The sequence below is a fragment of the Polyodon spathula genome, chromosome 20 (assembly GCF_017654505.1).
Source record: "Polyodon spathula isolate WHYD16114869_AA chromosome 20, ASM1765450v1, whole genome shotgun sequence".
Taxonomy (NCBI): Eukaryota; Metazoa; Chordata; class Actinopteri; order Acipenseriformes; family Polyodontidae; genus Polyodon; species Polyodon spathula.
This window is the reverse complement of record NC_054553.1, coordinates 953,605-975,994: the sequence shown is the minus strand read 5'-3', so window position 1 is coordinate 975,994 and position 22,390 is coordinate 953,605. Positions and strand designations below refer to the sequence as shown.

Here is a 22,390-nt window from a genome sequence, read left to right as displayed (position 1 = left end):
ACGCTCACATGATCAATGCTACAGTGTGAGCTTTCAAATAGCCAGACGACGTGAGCCTGCTCACCCAGCTCACAGAGGAGAGAAACAAAACGAACATCCAAAGTCACGAGAAATCATTCATTAATGGCAGTTTATTTCTGTTGGCTCGAACAGATCCCATTTACAAGTACAGTCAATGTAAAGAAAGACAATAAATGATTTACATAAAGTGCCCTCAGTTCTCGGCCCACAACAAATTGCATTTCTTAACATACAAAAACACAAATTTAAATATCAGAAAAATAAAACCAGCCTGAGTGAAATAAATGCATTTACTACTTAAAACTCAGTCATGTGTCAACAAATTAGGCAACCAAATGGAAAAGTAACGTTGTGTCTAGAAAATAGAATGTGTAGTTCTGATCTTCTTTCTCAGTGTCAGAATTACTTACAAAATAAAACCCTTATGAAAAAAAAACAATTCAAGTTTTAATCTTCCACTTCCAATCCCTGACAAGGTTCGCATATACTTTGTGCCGCCACTGTTACTGACTAAGACATGGATACAATCGATTATTGCATTGGCAAAAAGCTTCCTGCCAAGCTCCTAAGAGTACATCCCTTGCATTTGGAGTGTACAGTACAGCACAGTTCGCTGTTGCTTTGTGTTAATCCCTTTACTACTACAGATTTTAAATAAATGACTTCCTAAAAATAAAATGTGACTGTGGCCCAGCTTATATGGACCTTTTTACAGCCACAGCGCATGCAAGAAGCCTATAGTACTGGTGTCCCTTCATCTTAGAAGACCAGCACGAGGGTCACCACACTGTGCACAGTGTATACAGCTGTTTCAGCATATCACCGCTAAAACTGTACTGCACTTCACAGGAATGCTATGCTTCTACCCTATATTAAAAGTATTGTTCTGAATATATACTGTCAGTGATTATGCATACAGGAATGAAGACAATTTCAGCACTAAATAGCTTCAAAGAAACCTGAGCTAATTCAATAGCATCTTTCAACTGAAAATCTAACAAAATGGGCTAAAGATATACTTATTAATATATTACTGTTACGCTGTTTATCTTCCCTATTCTACAGTACTTGAACTGCCTGCACTTTCCCAGGAATAACAACAACAGCTCTGCAGAGCTGAAAGAGTTAATAGAGGTTTTATGATCAGGAAGTAAATCAGAAATATAAAACAAGTTAAACATTCTCCTGCGTAACCTTTTTTTTTTTTTTTCAGAAAGAGACGTTATATTTCTCGACCCAAAGCAGTTTCTTTGTGTGCTACTGAGTATTCAGTTTGTGCTGTTAGATAATGCATATATGTTTTCATAAAATTGCATGTGGATTATTTATTTCTTTTTTCAACACAGTAGAATTCGTTGGAGTAAAATGACCCACTTCACACTACAAACTCCCTTGATCAACTTCATAGAGATGCATCACTACCACAGTTCCGGTAGTAATGACATTCAATTAGTAACCAACAAAACCTCAAATTCCCAGTTCAAATCTAAAGCTGTAACAGTCATGACCAGATCAATAACATGCACCTTCCATCTCAAGAATAATATCCTGGTTAAAAAATACATTGGAAACATTGACAATACTGAACAATATAGACCTCAAAAGTCAATCTTTTCATTCCCTGTCCTAAACTTAAGTTGTACATACAGTTGCAGACAAAATGTTTTCTTTTACTGCAAACCAATAAATAAATGGTGAACCACAGCAACAAGCCTTACTGTATCCCTGTGGCTTGAGCTGGTGCAACATGTATATGGTACAGCTACCATGTACAGCACAGTATTATAGGCAACAGCCGAACTGTTACAAAAAAAGTACTATTTCAACCAATTGTACTGAATAACACACACACACACTCAACAGAGCAATGTTGATGCAGGAATGCTATTTTTAAGTTCAGTTCAATACAGTGCCTATATGATAATGTACAGGACTCTTGAGAAGGCTTTTTGAAAAGCTACACCAGTTGAACAGGGAATGTGAGGCAAGGAGTTTGCCATTAACAAGAACAGTAGTCTTCCAAGAACGATCCAGGAAAACTGTGGACACTCCTGCAGAAGTATGAAGATGATCTGAGAACTCTGGGTATGTAGTGAGTGCTTAGTATCAAGCCATCTGAAACTAACCTGACCAGCTTGATCTTGTTTTCTATTCACACGGGAAACCTCCATTTCCACTCGAGGATGCAAGCTTTACAATCAGGTGCTTGTTCCAACAGGGCATGCATAAAAAGGACTTGCCAAGCAATGCATTATTGATTCGGGTATGCAGTACGAACACAGTAAAACCATTCCCTCACCCCCTTCATATGTCTGGACAGATAACTACAGTACTTCACAGGTTGTTGCTGCTTTCACTCTGCCCTCTGCAGTCTGTTGCAGGAACTGTATCTAGAGATTAAACAACAGCTGCAGTTTCTGGCTGAGATGCACTGTGTCCCTTTTATAAAAGCAGTACCCTGAAAGCATATTGTGCTTTGCATCCCCCCTGATTGTTTGTAGCATCTTGAGGATGATCCTCATTAATAAATCAAGAAAAATATTTTAATCCAACCCTCCCCTTTCCCCCCCGTATCAATAGATTTTAATGTTGACATCTAGCAATTTCTGACACCTCTATTCCGCTCTATGGAATCTGCCGCTGCATCACATCACATTTTGTAACCTGTCTCCTATTTGACTTGGGTGGGAATTATTTTAGTGTTTAGAATTCCCTCTGGCAAAACTGGGAAATAAAAACAGCCTTCAATATTAAAGTTAAACATTCTCTCCTGCTACAGCCCCGTGTTGATCAGGGTACAGCCAGCATTCAGAATGTTGATTAGCTGATTGATTAGCACCCTAGTACGTGCTGGAATCAAAAACTGGGGAAAACTTCCAACACACTTAACAGGAGGGAGTCGGTAAACCCATCCCTAAAAAAAGATCCCTGAAGACCTTATGGCTTTCATTAGGAACAATATGAAGCAGTTTAATATCAGCGCAGGTGTTCAGGCCTTGAGCTGAGCCGCCCTGGCGTGGTCCAGCTGGGCCCGCATGTCCTCAGGCTTCTCGAAGAACCGGACCAGCACTGGCTCGTTGAGCAGAGAGGCGAGGATCTGCTCGAACGCGAAGGACCATTCCTTCTCCTCCTCCTCCCTGAGCGGGGTGCTGTCTGCCGTGCCCGTGTGGGGGGGGCTCCCCTCTCCCTGTGCACCCTGCAGCCTGCGCCCCACTTCCTCCATCCTCAGGAGGAGGCTGGTAACCGTGGTAACGGCCCTGTACAGGGACTCCTCCTCTGGGGCTCCGTGGAAGAGGTTATACAGGGTCTTGGAGAACTGAATGAACTGGGACTGAAAAACAAAGCAGAATCAGACTCCCAGCAGGGTTTTAAATAAGAACCAAGTCAAGCAGACACACATTTCAGCTAGTACCTCCATCTGTGCTGCCTGGTGAAGAGCCAAAACGCTTGTCTGCTTGACTCAGGAATAAACGTGCTGAACTGCCAGGATGAACCGCTGCTGGATTTTATTGGAGCGTTTTACAAAACTAACGTATCCCTCTTGGATTTCAACCACCGGGGGTAATCCCGAGAGCACCACAGATAGGTGCTTCAATCCACAGGGATTCCCCAGAGCCGTGGGTTCTCCCGGCGGGTTCAGGCTGATAAAATCATCACTTCAGTTTCACCTTGCAACCTATGATTGAGTGCTTTTGAAGTTCTGAAGGTCGTACACAATACAATATTACATGCTTCACTGTTCATGCCAAATTGTTTCCAAGTTGTTTTCATGCTATTATTTCTGCCTAAATGTAGCTGGAGGCGGGTTGAGTTAATAGCAGGAGGCACGTCAACAGAAAACATACAAAAGAAAGACTAATGTACTGTGAAGCAACTCTTTTCCATTTTACCTGGTTTATTCTGGGTAAATCCTTGATGCTTTCTTCTTTCTTCAGAAGCTCATCCTGCCATTGTTTGAGGTATGCCTGAAGGTCAACCTTACCTTTCCCTAATGAATCACACAAATGAAAAATGATCACAATAAAAATGTTTGTAATGGAAATACATTCTCACGCTGTCTCTTGACCCCGTTACAGCTTCAGACAACACGCTGCACACAACACTTGCCTTCTTGTTAAGAAACTCAATACTAGGTCGCACCTTTTCATTTATTTATCTCCTGAATTTCAGCATTGAAGACAGTGTTACTGCAAATCTAAGTGTGTCAACCTGTCTTACTGTACAGGACCAGAATGAAGTGTGGATTGATTAGCTGTCCATATTTAGAGAGGAACTCTGGTCTCTGAAACTACAAACCAGTACGATGATGGAGAACAAGGGGCTCAATACTTTGTTTTTTTAAAGCAGTCCATTTTTTTTATGTATTCCTTCCTTTTATAGTTCAGTTTCAAATCCGGAAGATGTTGTTAACCCATAAAACCCTCCCAACATGCTTAATGCCAACCAAGAGGACAAGATACTCAGCGATTTAAAAAACACAGCTGCAGACTAACAGGTCCTGTAGAAAAACAAGAACACGCTACCTCTCTCTGGGCTCTTCCTTATCACTCCATCCTGGGAAAGGCCAGGTAACGACACTGTAATAAATAACAATATAGATGCATATACCATGCATTTAATGAGCCTGAAACTGTTCCTGGTGTCTGCAGGGTTCTGCAATGGTCAGGGGCACGGTTACATCACTAGTGGACTGAATCCAAACCCTGCACACTTCAGCAGTGCCGTGATTTAAAATTCAGTATATTGCCATTTTTAATAAGGGGTCCTGGCAGCTCTATGGGTACCATAAATAGCAGACAACAGGGATGCATAGCAGTTTGATTGATTCCTGGTATTACAAACTCATAGTAAAACCTGGAATGGGGAAAAACGGCTATGCAATAGGAGTCTTATTCCCATCACTGGACCATGGCAGAAAGAGTGAAGACAGAATACCCAAGTGCTTTTATCTCCTCACCTTTCATGAGCGCTAAACAGACGATCATCAAATTCAGAAAACAACAACTATCTACAAACACTGGGGTCAAATCGATTAACTTGAACAGTTTCTAAATACCATTTAGATTATTATTAATGTGCGATTCAAGGTTCTGAAAATCAAACCTCGACCAGCTGAGGCAAGTCTCCTCGGTGTATTCGTGTCTGTTTACATATTTAAGGAAGAGAGAGACCTGCAGTATTTCAAGGACTCAGACACCATTGGTACTTAGATACTCCACTGGTCAGACGAACTGAATCGAGACTCCGCAGAAGTAGTTTAAAGCAGGAAAGAAGAGAAGAAGAAAAAGAGAAAGAGCCTGACCATCGAGCCGACTCAAGTGCATCAGATCTTCCTTGGAAAGTGTGCGGCCCTTTGGAACCATAGGGCTCCCTGTTTCTACAGGTTCTGAGAGAGCTGAAAGACATGGTTAGTAAGAGACAGATGCAGTGAGGAGGTCTTAAGTGTGGGAGAGCAGCCGCAGCAGAAGATTACAAGTCCTAACAAGTGGAGAGTTAGATCAGGGAAAGGGAGGACTGGGGGAGAGGAGCAGCAGAGCAGTCAAGGAGGGAGAGGGCAGCCTGGACAAGCCGTGGAGCTGCAATGATACTGGCAAAAAGACTCGCTCAGCTGGGATAATGGTATCAAGAGCAGGGCTGAGGGGGCATTTCAAATCATTTTTATTGCCAACGTACAGTATGCTTGAGTAACAATTACCCTACAAAGTGTGCGCAACATGTATTACCTGGTAGTATGTGCAGCTTGAATAGGAACTTCAGTTTTTCTGTGAAGCTTCCATTGTATATCACATCTGTAAATGTAAAAAGATGGATAGACCAATGAGATATTGACATGTGATAGGGGATCATGGGATAATTATTCTTTCTTTTTTTGTTTCTTGAATTGCTTATTTTTGACATTAAGAAACAGATACAACACACTGTCTTATGAGAATTGTTGTGATTATAATTTTACCCTCACGGTCTTTGCACTATAATGCAACATCATACTTCGGAAATTATGACACACACAAAATGGAAGGCTCCTAAACGGTCTGTCACTAGTTTTATAAGAATATATATAAAACAATGATGCCAACTGCATTTCACTCTCAGCTGAAGAAGCATGAGCGATTGTTCTGGAGAGAGAGCGGTCGGACCTACCCAGTCCGCAGCAGAACTCCTTGAAGTTGACGAGCCCGTCCTGGTTCTCGTCCAGCAGGCGGAAGGTGGCGAGGGCGAGGGCGAGGGCGTCCCGGCTGGAGCAGTGTGCCCAGGGGCTCAGCAGGCAGTAGAGCGCCCGGAACTCCTCACTGCCCAGCTGGTACTGCTCCAGGTAAGGCAGGCTGGGATTGTGGTGCGTCAGCGCAGGACAGCTCATACTCCAGTAGCAGCTCAGGAAGTGCTGTTTCTACAGGAAGGAGGCAAGCGAGTCAGAGGCTGAACCTCCCTGATCACCCAGCACCTGACTTCAAGCACATTGTAAACCCACTAGAGAATTCACTATACAGCAGACCATTGGAAATTCAGAAACACTTTAAAACTAACTTTATGAGAATTTCTGTGTGTTACACGCAGGTTGGATGACTAGAACAACCACTTTAGCAACAGGGGTAAGATTTGGAAACATTTGCACCCTTTTGCAAATGTTAGGAGATGCTATATACAGGGCCCACGATATACTGGGGTTGCAGTATACTTTACAGTACACTGTAGTGTAGCATACAAAAGAAAGAACAAAGAAATGTGCTGCTTACCTTAAACAACTCATACATCTCATCCAGGTCACCTGCACTGAACTTCACCTCCTGGGAGACAACCCTGAGCTGGGAAAACACATGCACATGTCTTGTGAAAAGAGACAATACTCCTACTGAAGCTGCAGACTAGAAAGCAGACAAGACCTGTGCATTAAAACAGTCTCTTACAATGTTTTGTTTGGTCGTGTCCTCCAGAGTGTGAATCACATACAGTCTGTTCCTCCGCCTCAGGCTCTCCACTTCCTCTGAACGGATGTCTCCATACTTCTGTCAAACAACAGCACTGATGTTTTATTTTCCAGAGAAGAGCAGCGGTGGTTGGTAGAAAATTACGAGGACTATTGGTCTTGTGTGTGTGTGTGCGTGTGTGTGTGTGTGTGTGCGCGTGTGTGCGTGTGTGTGCGTGTGTGTGCGCGTGTGTGCGTGTGTGTGTGCGTGTGTGTGCGTGTGTGTGCGTGTCAGCCTCGGACTGCTATAAACTATAACAAGTCCAAAGAGAAAGCAACGAAATGAATACAAAACAGCTTCAATCAAAATCAGAAATAGCCACTTTCCACTGGAGAAAAAATAATATTAGGCAAATTGTATGGCTTGTAACGCATGTAAATGACATACAATGCTTATTCACTGTAAGAAATGAACAAGAGGGTGCTGAATATGATCTGGAACACGCGCTGATGTGAAGTCATTGTGCGGGTGCCATGCCAGCTAGTACAGCATCGTACAGCCTCGTACAGCACCCACTCCCCTATTCTCCTGACTCACAAGCGGATCGTTTCTCTCTCCTGCCTGCCCACCTCGTACAGCACCCACTCCCCTATTCTCCTGACTCACAAGCGGATCGTTTCTCTCTTCTGCCTGCCCACCTCGTACAGCACCCACTCCCCTATTCTCCTGACTCACAAGAGGATCGTTTCTCCCTCCTGCCTGCCCACCTCGTACAGCACCCACTCCCCTTTTCTCCTGACTCACTCAATCGGTAGGAAAAGGCTGTTCCGGGGATGGAGGCAGGATATTAGTCGGTAAGGTGGTGGAAGACTTTCCCCTGACGTAACACGACAAATAATACTTCGTGTCCTAAACAGCCAAAACCCAAGTGCATTCATGACATCGAACCTTTCGTTCTTTGTGTGTGTGTGTGTGTGCGCGTGGTGAGTGCGTTCACCAAGACCGTAAGACACCGGAATTGTATACAAAAGATTAACGACATGGACCGTCTCTCCTGACTGACGTCTTTAGGATCACGGTCCATGTCTGTCTCCATATCTGTCTCGCGATGTCTCGGAGGAACAACTCCGACCACTGCCCGCGGGGAAGCCAGCAACAATCACGCAAACGGCGCCTCGTACGAGAGAGTATCAAAGCATCGGTCGGAGGGTGTGACAAATTGCCGGTGCTGGGGTCACGGCCTTACCGGAACACGTCAGCATCTTTCTTCGTCACTTTGGTCAACTGCCCGCGAGAAGTTCCCGTCAGTGGCACTCCGTCTCGGAGCACACTCCACTTTGTCACGTCCCCGTACTCTCTATCGCTTCTTCAGTACGCATCATAGGCAGTCTCCCCGCGGCACGCGGGGTTAGTCGAGGATGCTGTTAGTCGGTGACCAGGTGTGCCCGTGATCTGGCGCGTCCTTTTGTCCTTATCCTCCCGGATAATACCGGGTCGAAGCACTACCGAACATGTTTTGGCGGGCGGACTGGTACAGTGTGTGGGGGGTCAGACCTGTTGGTAAAGCTAGTTCGAATAAGAGTGTAACATCCTGAGCGGAAAGACTATTGATCTGATTTTCTACGTTGGAGCTCGTTTCCCCACGGAGATAAAGGAAATGAGGAGTACGGGACTAACCTTGATTATTGGAATGCAGCAGTTGTCACACGTGCCGGCGGTCAGATAAACACGTCCGAACAGGGCGAGCTAAAGAAGGTACGGTAGAAAGAAGAGGGAAAAAGGACGTCATGGATCGGTAGACATGTCTGCCGACAGGAGTCGGTAGACAAGTGCAGTGTAAGAAGGACGTCCAAAGGAAACTTAAATTCGCGGTTTAAAAAGTAAGAGGTCCCATTACGCGGGGGACGGACTTCCGGGGTGTGACCCACCCTTGAACCGGTCTAGCGAGCTGTAACCAGAGACAATAATACCTAACATCACCCGGCAGAATAGGGTGGATGGGATTGTTCTGCGCGTGAACTTACTGTCAGTACCAGGAATACTTGGCAACGCAGGGAAACTTCAAAATTTAGTTATGTGTGGTTACGTTATTTCGCATGGAAGTGTACTGTGGTTTTGACACGCGGAAATGATCCCACGTACCGGTGGAACAAAACAAAAAACAACACCAGCAGTGGGGAGTTGACACAACAAGATCCTGAGTTTGATTTGTGAAGTGGAGGATGAGATATATATCTATAGTAACTATTTAGGTGGACATGCGGAAAAAAAGTAAGATATAGGAGAAGGTATGTATATAATGATAGAGTACCTGGGGAGTGGGATACTGCGTGGTACGATAATTCGATACCACGCTTTTCTAAGTCTATGATATCAAAAAAAAATGGGATTAAGTCTACCCAAGGAGCATGGCCATAGAGAAACTTCTACAGAACTAGGATGACCCGCGGGATTGCTGGACATGCAGTTGACGGAAGTTTATGTGGTCTGAAGTTGAGGTCTGGCTGCAGAAGTTGGGAGTTGGATCACTGTGCCTGGTGCGACACTGTTGACACTCCGCGCAGCGACTGTTTCCTGGGGGCGGGGGCGTAGACCAGGTCCCGATTGAGTACAGTTAAGACAATAAGGACCTTAGTGTTACGTTGGGTCGAAAACTCCAAATACGGAGTTTTTTTGCAAGACAGAGATCCCCTGTGAGACGCACGCGGCAGGCCATCGGTCCTGAATTCATCGCTTGGGAATTCGTGAGGTCAGGAAGGGTGACTAACACCAACTCTCTTAGGCCGGTTTTACGCGGGGACGGGGTCAGGGTCTACGAGTAGATACGGAGGGGCGGCGTCCTGGCGCAGGCCTATACGTTTACCGGTCGGGCCCCGCGGAATTCCATAAGCGGGGGGCGGACAAGTATCGGGACAGGCGGAAATGTCGATGCGGAGCGGTAGTAGTTGCGAGAGCATTAGCGGGCTGGTGGGAAAGGGGGGGGGGTAATGGGTCAAAGGGAACGAGGGAGCTATGCCTACGCCCCCCGGATGAGATCGGTGATGTCCACTGTGACCTGAGACTTGCTCCCATCATTCCCCACTGGGGCCTGCTGGACTGTGGATGGGAGAGGGCTGTCTTTGTTGGTAATGTTATCGAAAAACCTGCAGGAGAATGGAATAAAGAAAATTCACAAAGATAAAATTGCACTATGATTATCTAGTGGGGGGTGTATGCAAATTGACCCTTACCTTTAAAGGTCTTGTTTTGTATCTTACAGCATGCTGCATAAAAGCATGTAATCTTGGGGTGTTTGAACAACCTTAGTTAGCTCCATTTTCATCAAATGGAAATGAAAAGGACTGCATTCTGCTTTATATGAAGTACAGTATCGTCGGCTTTTGGGTGTTATAGTAAGTACTGTAGCTTGGAAAGCACAGCGTTATGTTTCCCTTATTTTATTTTGTTTGCATCCAGTGGTTCTTGGAATCTGTTGCTCTAACAATTTGTTTCTCTGAATCTGCTGTTACCTGGCAGATGGACCTTGACTGCAGAATCCTTAGTGCCAGTACAGCAGAGGTATAGCACAGAGCCGCTCAGAGCCTTACTTGTTGAGGCTGGTGACGGCCTCTGCGTCGTCATGGCAGCGGAGCAGCCTCTCCATGTTGTAGTCCAGCACGGCCAGCCCCAGCTGCAGGACGGCCTTGATGCCGTCGTAGAAGAAGCAGTCGACCACGTTGACGGCGCTCTCGATGGGCAGCACGCTGATGAAGAGCGTGAGGAACCAGGAGAGGGACACCGACGAGAAGAACGTCATGTCGGTCATGTGATCCGTCAGCTGGGGCAGCCGGAGCCCAATCAGCTCCTCGAACACGGCCTGGTCCACCAGGGCACCTAGACACAGAGACAGGAAACAGGAAGAGAGGCCTATCACTGGCCAGCTTAGTGAGGCCTTCTACAAACACAGCCCTGCCAGACCATGCACAGCTCTGGAAAAACATTTAGCATCACCTACAATTGAAGGACTGAAACAGAATAAAAGAAGCAAACCTAGAGCAACATCAATGAAATATTTTATTTAACATCATGCCATTAAAGAAACTACTAAATTATGTCTCAAAAGTCTACCGGAAGCCAGAATAGTAGTACAGTATTTCACGCTAGATTTCTAAATGCCATATTTTTTAATTATCACTTTTTTCATTAAGTACATAGAAAACTGCACAGAAGTATGTAATTCAATATGTTAAAGTAACATTATTAAGCAGGTTTCATTTGAATTTATGAAGCAAAATTTGTTAATTCTACAGGGTAATGCGAAACCCCCTGCATGAAGCACTGGAACTGGAACTGTCATTTGCATGGATGTAGTGGCTCTTATCAAACCTAAAATAAGATGGATTGAATGAAGTCATGGTTCATATGAAAGCTCTGGAGCTACCTTTGAAGTTAAATAAATAAATAAATAAATGAATAAAAAAGTAAAAATTCCATTAAAACAAAAATGTGCCGCATTTCAATGGTGCATGACACATTTTTCTGTTTTCTTGTTGTGGTATGTAAAATACAACACGTCGTTTGATAGGGCTGAAATATATATATATATATATATACGGCAATATATATATATATATATATATGCTATATATATATATAATATATATATATAAGGGAATATAAAACAGTAATAAAACTACAAATAACAGCTATAAGCACTTGGTGGAAAGAACAGATAATATATTTTTTTTTTTATACCTAATTAAGATGGGTTCCTTGAACCGGTATCTCTTTGAAGATTTCTTGATTGGACGCCCACCTCATAAAATGACCTTCAATGCACACACTTCAAAAACAGAGATCTTCAACATCAAACTGAAAGGACCACAGCTGGTGACACTGAATGGGGTCGCTGATAAAAGGAGCGATCTGGGTCAATGGTACACTCCTGAAATTCAATTCTGTTATTCCTGGAATCAATGCAAACCAGCTTTTGAGGTCTTCATGCACTAAAAAACGAATTGCAGAGTTCTGTATTTGTGCCCTGAATCTGCGTGCGCGTTCCAGCTAGACAGAAGTAGCGTACACCTTTAGCAATTCAGCCTTACCAATGATCCTGTGGTTGAAGTAATCAGGCAGCATGCGCTCACACACTGCCACCAGTAACCAGAAGGCCTCCTCCTCTTTCGCATACAGAAGCAGGACCGACGTCAGGATATTCATCGCCTGGAAGACAGGGGCGCAAGCACTCGAATATCCCAACAAGAACTGTTCCAGAAAATAGCCATGTCCGTACTTGTTCATTTAATGTAATATTATTAATGACTGTACCAAAAAGATATCATGCAAAGAAAGAAACAACACACATTCTTCACATTCTACCACACGTTCCTCCCCTTTCTTCAATAGATCATCTGATGAGGTTTGGATATTATTAGATTGTTTTTTACTGTAATATGAAGGAACAGAATTCTGGAGAGTCGCACAGGGGGCTACGGTTCCACCCCAACAGACATAGATCCCTTTGGCACAGTGAGGGGTACCTGGCAGTACCCGATCTTGGGGTTTCTGTAGGCGTATGCGGTGAGGACCCTGCGCAGGGCGGAGATGCCTGTGTCGCTCTGGAAGGCAGGGTGCTCAGGGAGGGAGCGATGCAGGTCCCTCTCGATCTCGTCAGTCGCCAGTGTGCTGGTGCCCACAGACTTCTCCACCAGCTCAGCGTAACAGCCGGGGTGCGTGGCCACGTCGTTAACAGCGCCTGTAAGATTGTGGTGTTGTGACGTTAGGCAGTGTTGATAACAAATTACAAGAAACTAAGGTAAAATTTCATGCAGAAAAATATTCCAGCTCGCCCCTTTCTCAGCAGGAGCCGAAACGTTTGTTTATAGCTTAGATTCACTATGTCACCCAGAACTATGGAAAAACATTCAACCATAGTAAATTTGGAAATACAAAAAGAAGCTTTATAATTTTAGATCTTCAACTTCAAATCAAAGACACTGAAAATTAATAAATGTTACATCTTCAATAATCAGTTTTCCTCTCTATAAAAGTGTCTATGGCAGCTCTCCTGCAAGCTGACAGCTCACACACCTGAGAAAAGCATCCAGAGTTCTCCTCGTAAGGCCTCGGGAACGCCGCGCACGATCAGGTCTCGAGTCTTACTGGTGCGGAACATGCTGACCCCCCGGCCATACTCAGCAAAGTGAATGTTCCATGACTGCTCCTTCATCTTCTCTTTCAGCTGCAAAACAAACCCACAAGTACTGCACTTAAAAGCAGGAATAATGTGCAGAGTCCAAACTGTTTGCATTATTGTTACCAGTATGTTTGCACAGACATAATCCCTCTTCTGTTTCAGTTAATCAGCTATTTTTCCTGACAAACTCACTTCCAGCACTAGGTGGAGCTGCAGTGCACCTCTGCATTTTCGTGCTGTAGTCTTTTACAGTGCAAGATTAAAAAAATGTCTGTAACCTAAACAGAATTCTCTCTGTCTACTTGAGAGCCATACAAACTCATTTGGAAGAACCTTCCTCTGGTCTGTTAATCTTTCAGGTCAAACCTCCTGAATTACAAATTATAAAAAGTGCTTTTTTTCATTAACAAAACTATGACATGATAAATGATTAAGTTTAATAGTTAATCTCACAAACGTATTATTTACACATGGATATCTGATGTCCCTAAGGCAGCATTGATCATTAGTGTAAAGTGAATGGGAGGCAGATGGCTGATCTCCTTCTTTCACGGAGTAGGAGTTCCTTGTGTCAATGGGCTAATTGAATCTGGTGCTGCTTTAGATGCAAAGACAAAAACCCTGTTTCCCTTCTGTCTGTGCTCAATGCACAAATGCATCATTATTGAGGACTCCTATATGAAGGACACCACACTCAAGTAATTATAAAATCAACAGCATGACTATATTTTTTGATCTTGTAATTTTAGTAATAGAAGTTAATAATAATTGCCTGCACTTTCCACTTTTGCCTATTAAAGCTGTGTTTAAAATACCCTGTCAAGGAAGATGCAGTATGAAAAATAAAATTGATTTAACCTATTAGGTACCAAATGAATTTGTCTTTGAAAAAAAGAACATAAGCTGTATTTATGTAATCTGATACATTACACTTAGACTTGTGCGGTTAACAAAATTAAAGTTATCATAACAAAACAGTAAAAGACAAAGTAGCCTGTCCTCAAATGAGGTCTTAGTGGATAAGTGTAAAATGAAAAGGAGAATAACAGTTCTTATTTCATGAAGTAGCATCATGTCTTGGTATTTTTACAGTACAGTGCTCTGTACACTTCTATTGTAGTTTGTGTAAGCTAATACATAACAGTATCTGTCAATGCAGCATTTGTGAGATTAAGGCTTGGGTTGATAGTGAAAGAGATGGACAGCTGAGATGCCTTCAGATGGACAGCTAACAAACCAGACTGACCCCCCCCCCCCTCCTCCTCCCCCCTTCTCTCTCCCGTGCTCTTACCATTTTGGGATCGAGGTTTTCTGCGTCTTGCGGGTGGAAGACGGTCATGAGCGCCTCGGTGCTCACGGCCCTGCTGCTGCCCGTCTGCCCCACCATCAGCGCCTCCTCCTCGGGATTGTCCTCGCAGTGCTCAATGAGGGCCTGGCACACCTCCCGAGGGACCTGCCACATGGTGGAACACAGTGGGGTAAAGGCTCTGTTCAACCCAGCAAGGGGCCCTTTTCCTCTTCCATTGGGGAACAGTTACAGTCTTCACCTAATCCTATTCCTTAAAGCACAACAAGAACAACATTGTGCCATTCAAAACCCCCGGCCTCTCTGCCTCCCGCCCTGGTCCGTTACCAAATCCAGTAGCAGCTATCACTTTGATACGCCATTGGAACTGATATATTTGTAATTCAAAATTTCTGAAGCCAAAAGCATTTGGACACAGCCTGCCTAGAAATGTGCACTCATGCATGCTGCCAGGTCTAAATGCAGCACAGAAATAGAACTGCAGTGTCTGGGGTGTGGTACCTCTCCACTGTCGCTGTGCTGGGGGCTCGCGGCTGCCCCACACTTCCTGCGGATTTTGGCAGCCAGGTGCACAAAATCTCTGACCTCCGTAAAGCGCAGTGCTCTCTTCCCTCGCACACACACGGTGAGTGCTTTGCTGCCCTTGTCTGGCGTCTCTACACGTAAAACCTGGCAGAGAAGAAAGCAGGTACCATCAATCACAGGGGGGCTGTCTGCTAACTCAGTACAATAACAATTAATCTCTCACTTGTGCAACCTCGCAGATAAGAGCAACACTTATTTAAGAAGCTTAAACCCTATTTGGAGATTTTGATATTTACAGATGTGTGCTGTTTGGAAGCAGCAGCAGAATCAGGATTGTGACTGGTACAGATTGAAAAGGCAGCAGATTGACGGCACTGTCGGCCCGGCCCGTACCTCGCGGATGGGGATGATGACGTAGCATTGGCTCCCATCCTGGCTGGCAAAGCACAGGTAGCTCTCGGACATGCAGATCTTGCCCAGCGTGTTGAACTGGTTGAAGGGCACCCACAGGAAGCTCTCGTGCACTTCCAGCAGGTTCTCACTGCGAGAAAGACGGAAGAACGCCCTGAACTGCTCGTTCCGAGCGCGAGTCTCCAGACCTCTGTAACCGAGACAGAAAAGGGAGAATAAATACACAGGCATTTCAACCAATCACACACACTACCTAACCCTACAATATTCAATCTATCCTTCTCGATCGGCTTGAAGATGCTCTTGTCTAAATCAAAATACACAGTGTGCACCCATTATCAAAGGTCTCAATAATCTAATTTACAGGGTTTGTTTTCTAGTTAAAGGATTGTGATGCATCACCTTTTTAAAAACTAGAGACCTGATTTGTATTCTATCTTTTAAATGCAAGTTCAGTTTTGCTGGTTTAAAAATGTGCACAAATTGGATTTTAGTTCTGGAACCCAGATTTCCCCCACCCTGGTCCCCGTGGTTTGAACCCCCCTCTGTTGGCGATATTGCTCGCGGAGACCCTGACAGTTTAAAGGTAAGGAGTGCTCCAGTTACCGCTTGGTGATCTGCAGTGGGTCCTTCAGGGCCGGGTCTCCCTCGAAGGTCTCCTTGTCGAACAGCCTCCTGAGGGAGTAGTCAGCCAGCTGCTCCATCAGCAGGAAAGTCTCATTGAGGTGCAGGAACATGGAGAAGTCATAATCCTCGCCCCGCGCCCTCACGTGGATACCCTCCGTCAGGAGCACTGTGGATGTCTTCTCCAGCTTCCACATCTCATCCCAGGAGATGATGATCTTCACTACAGCAAAACAAAACACAATTACCAGACACATGTTGTCTTGAAATCCACACACACAGCTCAGTGACTCGGCTGGTTCACTCTCCTGACACACACAGAGCCGGTGGTGTGTTACCTTCGGCTCCGAGCAGGAAGGAGTAAAAGCTGAGGAAGTTGGTGCTCAGGTAGAGCCAGCCCTGGCAGGGGACCCGTCCTCTCCAGTAGCTGCAGGAGTAATAGGTGACCAGCTTCTCCTCCTTCGGCAGACCAAACCACTTCTGGAAGCGCAGCAGCGCCTCGCGGAACTTCTCTGGGTCCTCCTCCTTCACCAGCGAGCTCTTCCCCTCCTCCGCGATCAGACCCTGTCACCAGACACACAGCAGAGCTTGCTCGACACAGTGCTGCTGCACATTACAGGGCTTAAGCTACTAACGACTAACTACCTGAAAGAAACTGACACTTCTCCGGGTGCAAAGAGCTTGGGAAACGGATGCGTCTGAAATCCTAGTTAAGTGCAATGCACCCTGGGATCTGTAGTTCTGCTGCAGCCTTGGTCAGCTCAGGCTCTACTCTAGGGCGTATTAAATATTGACTCAGCACTGTACTTGTAATGACATTGTATCACTTACTGTTAAAAGGACTGTGAGTTAGGTGAAGCGCTGAAGAGATGCCTGTGGGTCTGGGTTGCCCTGTGGACTGTGAGGCTACGAAGTGCTCTGTGATTCCAGCCAGGGTTTTCGGCAGTAATTCCCATTTGATAGCTGTCTGAGGACCGCCCAGCATTCCCACACTGGCACACTCACCCTTATTTTTCCCTGGACGAAGCTGGTAATATCCTCACTGGAATCGAACACAGAGAGCGTGCTCATGACATTCTTCTGCAGCCATTCCCAGTGCTTCTCTATTTCCTCTCTGGTGGCACCTAAGTGACAATAACATGCTCTCATCGTGACATGCAGGGCTACATTTTCAAAGCCTTTACTCCAGTCTTTAATTAACTCCTGTTTAAAAACTAGAAACAAACAATTAAGTTACATATTTCAAGTTCTCTTAAGCACTCTCAAGTGGTTTTGTTTTTCGTTTTTTGTAACATTAATGACTTTTTTTCTCCTTTAAGTTCATGGCTTGCAGTCTCTCACTTCAGCTACACATGAGCAACAGGTAGTAATTATTATTATTATTATTATTATTATTATTATTATTATTATTATTATTATTATTATTATTATTATTATTATTATAATAATAATGCAATTTTTGTTGTTTGGTTCTGTGTAGGTAACTGTGATGGTTTAGTTAAAAACAACCCTTAGCTGATTTCCCACACCTCGACTGGCACTAATCACAGATTACACCCTGCTTACTGTCATCCATGATTAGCGTTAATCAATGGTCTGTGGAACCAGCCTAAAACACGAGCGAGGAGTGAGTGGAAGAGTCAGTTCTTACCGCACGCTATGGACCAGTAGACCTGGGAGTCGGGTGTCTGATGCAGGATGCGAAATGGAGCAACTTTAGCCGTGGAGTCGAGGACAGCATCCAGCGTGCCCACGAGGAGACCTGTCTCGATTTCACAGAAACAGAGACGCGGTTACCATAATGCTCCTAATAATAGCCTGCGTGCTACTAAACACAGCAGCATAACAGAAGAGCAGCCAGGCTGTCTTTCCAGAAAAGGATGAACTGACTCCAACCCCAGCCCCAACAATAAAAAGCCTTTGTGTCCCTCATTCCATTTGAACAATATATATTCTGCGTTACAGTCACATCCATATCAATTAATAGGACTTGGAAATGGAGGCAACTGTAATGTGCTGGGAAGAAGGGACAATCCTGTAAACATGTGGCTCATACTGACAATTAGAAGGAACTGCAGATGAATAAAGTACTGAACACAAACGCAAAGCAGTCCTTTAAATATGCAAGCCTGTTTCAGGTGTGAAACTCTGCTCCTGATGGGCGAGTGAGCCTTACTGTTGTCTTAACAGTTCAAACAAAGGGGGATTCATGGCTCACTTAAGAGAACTCGCTCTCACACTGGCCAGGTGCCCAACTGGCCTTGAGTTAGCCTGAATGGGTCACCTTTCAAAACAAAAAATGAGTAACAGCTTTGCGAATCCTAGCTCTAAGTCAGGGCAGTAGCAATGTAGATCAAGGCATTCTTGGTGTTATTGTTTCACCTCTGTTGTTGGAAACTTACACACAAACTCACTCAAATTCTTAACAAAATGCACTCTGATTGCCAAACTGTTCAGATTTTCTTAGTTTTTGTCTTGTGTTTCTGTCCAGACAGGGCTAACTAGCCCAGTAAGATGCCAGCTAAAAAAAACAAGAGAAATAAAGGGGTGATAAATAATACTGCATCTCTATGAAAACCAGGAAGACAATTGGAAATTCCCATTTCTTTTCAAGGAGGAAACACTAAAGGCAGTGATCATGCAGGTGTGTTTCACAATACTCTTACAATACGTCCTGATTTTACAAAACAGAGGGACAACGTGTTTGGTTATTCTACACCTGCCCGCATTGTTTGCTTACAAAAGAAACATAAATGGACATGTTGCCATGAAGTGCTCAGCACAGACTGCCGGGCAATTACAGGCAATTAAAGGCAGTAATAAAATGACTGACGTGAAAAACAAAAACACTCATTAGAGTGGATTTAGAAAAGAAGCACGGAGGTGATTCAACCATACAGCCTCTGCAAATATATTTTAAAAAAAGAACAAAAAAAAACATTATTTTGCTGCTGGAAAGGGTGCATAACAACATTGAGGATGTACCTGAAGCAGAAGCAACTCTGATTTCATAATGCCTGATAACTGCCGTGCTGTTAAGCATACTTGGAAAACTGACAGCTTTGCAATATTATGAGATCTGCACTTTATCTCAGAAGGTTTTCTCATGTGGCGATGCTGTCTGCAAGGCCAGTTTGATTTAAACTACTGCATGCAACGCTACCGTGGTACTGCTTGTTGCTCTGAACTGTAGCCTAACCCTTTTTATGTACTTCTCCAGCTGTGTAAAGCACAGGTCGTATCAGTGCAAACACTAAACAGCGGTCTCCATTGCAGCTGGATATGTTCAATGCATTGCACTTTACCTTTGAATCCCTTTCAGTGCGGTGCTGTTTGTGCAAAGTGTCGCACCTCCAGATTTTCACATGAGGTCACATGCTTTTCCACAGAAATCACCTTCCACATAGTCTGAGTTGAAAATGCTCATATCGAGCATTCGCACGTGGGTGGTTATAAAAATAGCCGCTTTGCAAAGCTGATGTGGAGAAACGGTATCCTAGCACAACTCAAGGAATCGAGAGAATTCTGTTCGAGGCCAGTTGTATGCACCCCACACACCTGACTGTAAATAACACTGTCAATCCTCCCCTACAACAATCTATCTATCTCTCTCTCTCTCTCTCTCTCTCTCTCTCTCTCTCTCTCTCTCTCTCTCTCTGCTAAACAGCATCACGTGTTAATGGACTGATGTTTAAATCCTGTTCTCAAAGACAGAAGCCACACTGTACCTTACCAAACACCACCTCAGAGGAATCGATCAAAGCAAATGCATGGGTGCCCTTCTATGACCGTGAGGGTTTGAGCACGCTCACGCTCACACTCACACTCATGCTCTCTCTGCTTCTGCTGCTGATCTTTTGCCACACAGTGGAATGGACTTCTTGAACCACTATAACAAGCTTTTGAACAAGCACAAATGCAATAAGCTTGTTTTTCTTCCTCAGCATGTCAGTCATGTAAAATCAGTACCAGTTGGATCGTGTTTCCAGCTTCATGCGTCCCTTGAAAACTGCAGCCTGGCACCAGTTTCACAATCGCCAGGCTGCAGGCAGGCTTTACAAACACGACAACTCTCTCTATTATTTATACGGAGGGAGGACAGCCCTGCAGCACAGACACAGAGATGGAGACCGCAAAGTCAACAGAACAAAACAAACTGTCTGACTTGTACTGGTCTGTATGAGAGCGTGTGTTTATTTATTTGCTGTTGGAGTCGGCTGAGTCTACTGGAAGCGGTCTTGTGGTGTTTATTTGTTAATTATATGTTAATTAAAGGCTTGTTATGGGCAGTTCCTGGCCTTTGTTACCTTTGTGTCAGAAATTTAAAAAAAACCCTGCTGTTGGTACTACTGTAACATCAGTGCTTTACTATGGGGCAGTGTGACATTAAGGGTTAAGATATGATATATAGGGTATGATATACCTTGCAACCAAAAGCCAGGCTGAGTCAGTAAATATGATACGCAGCCCCCATATTTGCTGAAGAGACTTATATTATCAGCTCTACACTGTGATGCAAAAACGGTGCTCTCTGATGCACTGTCCTTGTACAGGAGAAGTGTCAATCATGAGATCGCATCTGTGCACAGAGTAAAGACTGGATAGTGTGCAAATGAATAGAAAATAATTACACCGTATATTCAACCATAGGAGCGCAAACTGGACCAAGATACTACCGTATAGAAATGTTACTACTACTACGACTACTACTACTACTACTAATAATAATAATAATAATAATAATAATAATAATAATAATAATAATAATATACAGTGTATAAAAATGTAGAAATATTGTAACAAAAAAAACCCCTAATATTCTGTATTGAGAAGCACGATAATAGGCTACCAGGTAGGCAGTGCATGTTCTGTACATCCCCCACACAGACACATACGTTCAGAATACACTGTCCTGGAGAAATGGTAACAGGGAATATTTACCTGAGTGTCATTAACTATCGCACAGCTCAATGGTATTCGCAACACTGTCAATAACGTTAGCAGCGGTTCAGTACCTGTCAGACCTTCTCCGCCCTCCCCATACCCTCGCCTCCTCTGCAGAACGAAGTAATCATTGCACTTCTCCGTCGCCCACAGCTTCAGCGCATTCTTCAGCAGCACCTCCTCGGGGTTCAGCCACATCTTTTAAATCTGCTGTTTCGATTTCGTCCACCTCAGCATTCATTTCCACTGCCACATACTCGCCACGGTTGCTTCTGTTTACAGTTGCAGAAACCCTGACAAAGTCAACGGCCAGCCAGGCGCTTCTGGGGATTGTAGTACTGGGAGGCATCCACAATTCCACAGGCTGGACGTGAAACAGTCGATACTGTGGACTACATTTCCCAGAATCCGTCGGCAATGATACCGTGCTGTGGAGCTGATCCCTGACTTTGCAGAAATAGAGTTTAAAAAAACCTTGAGTGAGGTTAAATATTGCCCTCTAATGGTAGATTAAGATTTAAAAACAAACAGCCTCTAAAAACTGGATCCTTCAAACCAGACAATTTAAATGCCATCAGTACAGGCTATATTAAAAATACTACTCGGTACAATAAAAACACAATTTGACGGTTAAGTACGCAAATGTATAGAAAATTATCTTCTGTAAACAAAAATAAAAACCAAACAAAGAAAATAACTGTGAGTACTGTATACATTTTTATTAGATGTCAATTAAAGGAAATGCTACCTTAAATAACCGTTTAAAATAATAATTTAGAATTTCTGAAGGGTGCATCTGCATTGCAAAGATGCACCCCAAACAGTACTTGCATCTGTATATGTGTATATCACATTATCTCCCCAAAACAAGCGTTTCAATTAGCATAAGCTTTACACCAAAGAGCGATTTTCTTTCTCAAAATAATCTTACTATGTGATCCACTTTTCATCCATCTAAGCAGCATCATAACGTTCTTACAGGTTTCATGCAAACCCATCTATGTATGCTCTCATGACACATGTGCACCAGTTAATACCCTAATCACACAAAATGTGTTAATTCTACATGGTGATGCAACACTTTTGACCACAGCTGTAGGTTAGTCTCATGAACCGGTCTAACTTGTTCGGATCAGTTAAACCAGTTACCGGGATCATCTGTTTGGTACGTTGCAATCAGCTAGTACAGATTTGCAGGATCCTTTAATCCATATTTTAGTCCACTTGACGTGACTGAATCTCTGCTACTGCAACTGACCCTTGAGTGCACTGATGCTTGTCATTAACTGAGAGACAGCCCAGAGTTTTACCGTCTACCCTGTGAAGAGATATGAGCTCCCCTGCGGGTTCTACACAATTATCACAACCTGCCAGCGGCGCTGGAATAATTTTTATAGTGGGGGTGCTGAAAGCCATTGAATAAAACTGCAACCCCTGTCTATGATGGAAGCACATGCACTTCAATCCACGGGGTGCTGC

At 44.1% G+C, this 22,390-nt stretch overlaps 1 protein-coding gene across 1 annotated transcript; it reads right to left on the bottom strand.

Annotated features, from left to right (window-relative positions):
- Nucleotides 1–690: 690 nt before the first annotated feature.
- LOC121295856 (TBC1 domain family member 8B-like) lies at nucleotides 691–21,217 on the bottom strand. The gene is made up of 22 exons (XM_041220957.1): nucleotides 20,983–21,217; nucleotides 17,619–17,729; nucleotides 16,973–17,091; nucleotides 16,306–16,531; nucleotides 15,950–16,190; nucleotides 15,326–15,533; nucleotides 14,909–15,076; nucleotides 14,393–14,554; nucleotides 12,996–13,146; nucleotides 12,446–12,660; nucleotides 12,011–12,128; nucleotides 10,514–10,799; nucleotides 9,947–10,069; nucleotides 9,743–9,890; nucleotides 6,927–7,025; nucleotides 6,756–6,824; nucleotides 6,163–6,409; nucleotides 5,745–5,810; nucleotides 5,324–5,416; nucleotides 4,545–4,598; nucleotides 3,912–4,009; nucleotides 691–3,352 (listed from the first exon to the last, which is right to left on the bottom strand). Exons 1-22 carry the CDS (start codon nucleotides 21,107–21,109, stop codon nucleotides 3,011–3,013), a joined length of 3,471 nt encoding a protein of 1,156 aa, XP_041076891.1. The 5' UTR covers nucleotides 21,110–21,217; the 3' UTR covers nucleotides 691–3,010.
- Nucleotides 21,218–22,390: the final 1,173 nt, after the last annotated feature.

Coding starts and splice junctions, on each gene's coding strand:
- LOC121295856 (XM_041220957.1), bottom strand. CDS start 21,109: ATGTGGCTGAACCCCGAGGAGGTGCTGCTGAAGAATGCGCTGAAGCTG. Junction 15,534..15,949: donor CCACTGCAGATCACCAAGCG/GTAACTGGAGCA, acceptor TCTCGGTTACAG/AGGTCTGGAGACTCGCGCTC. Junction 4,599..5,323: donor GCACTTGAGTCGGCTCGATG/GTCAGGCTCTTT, acceptor TATTTATTACAG/TGTCGTTACCTGGCCTTTCC.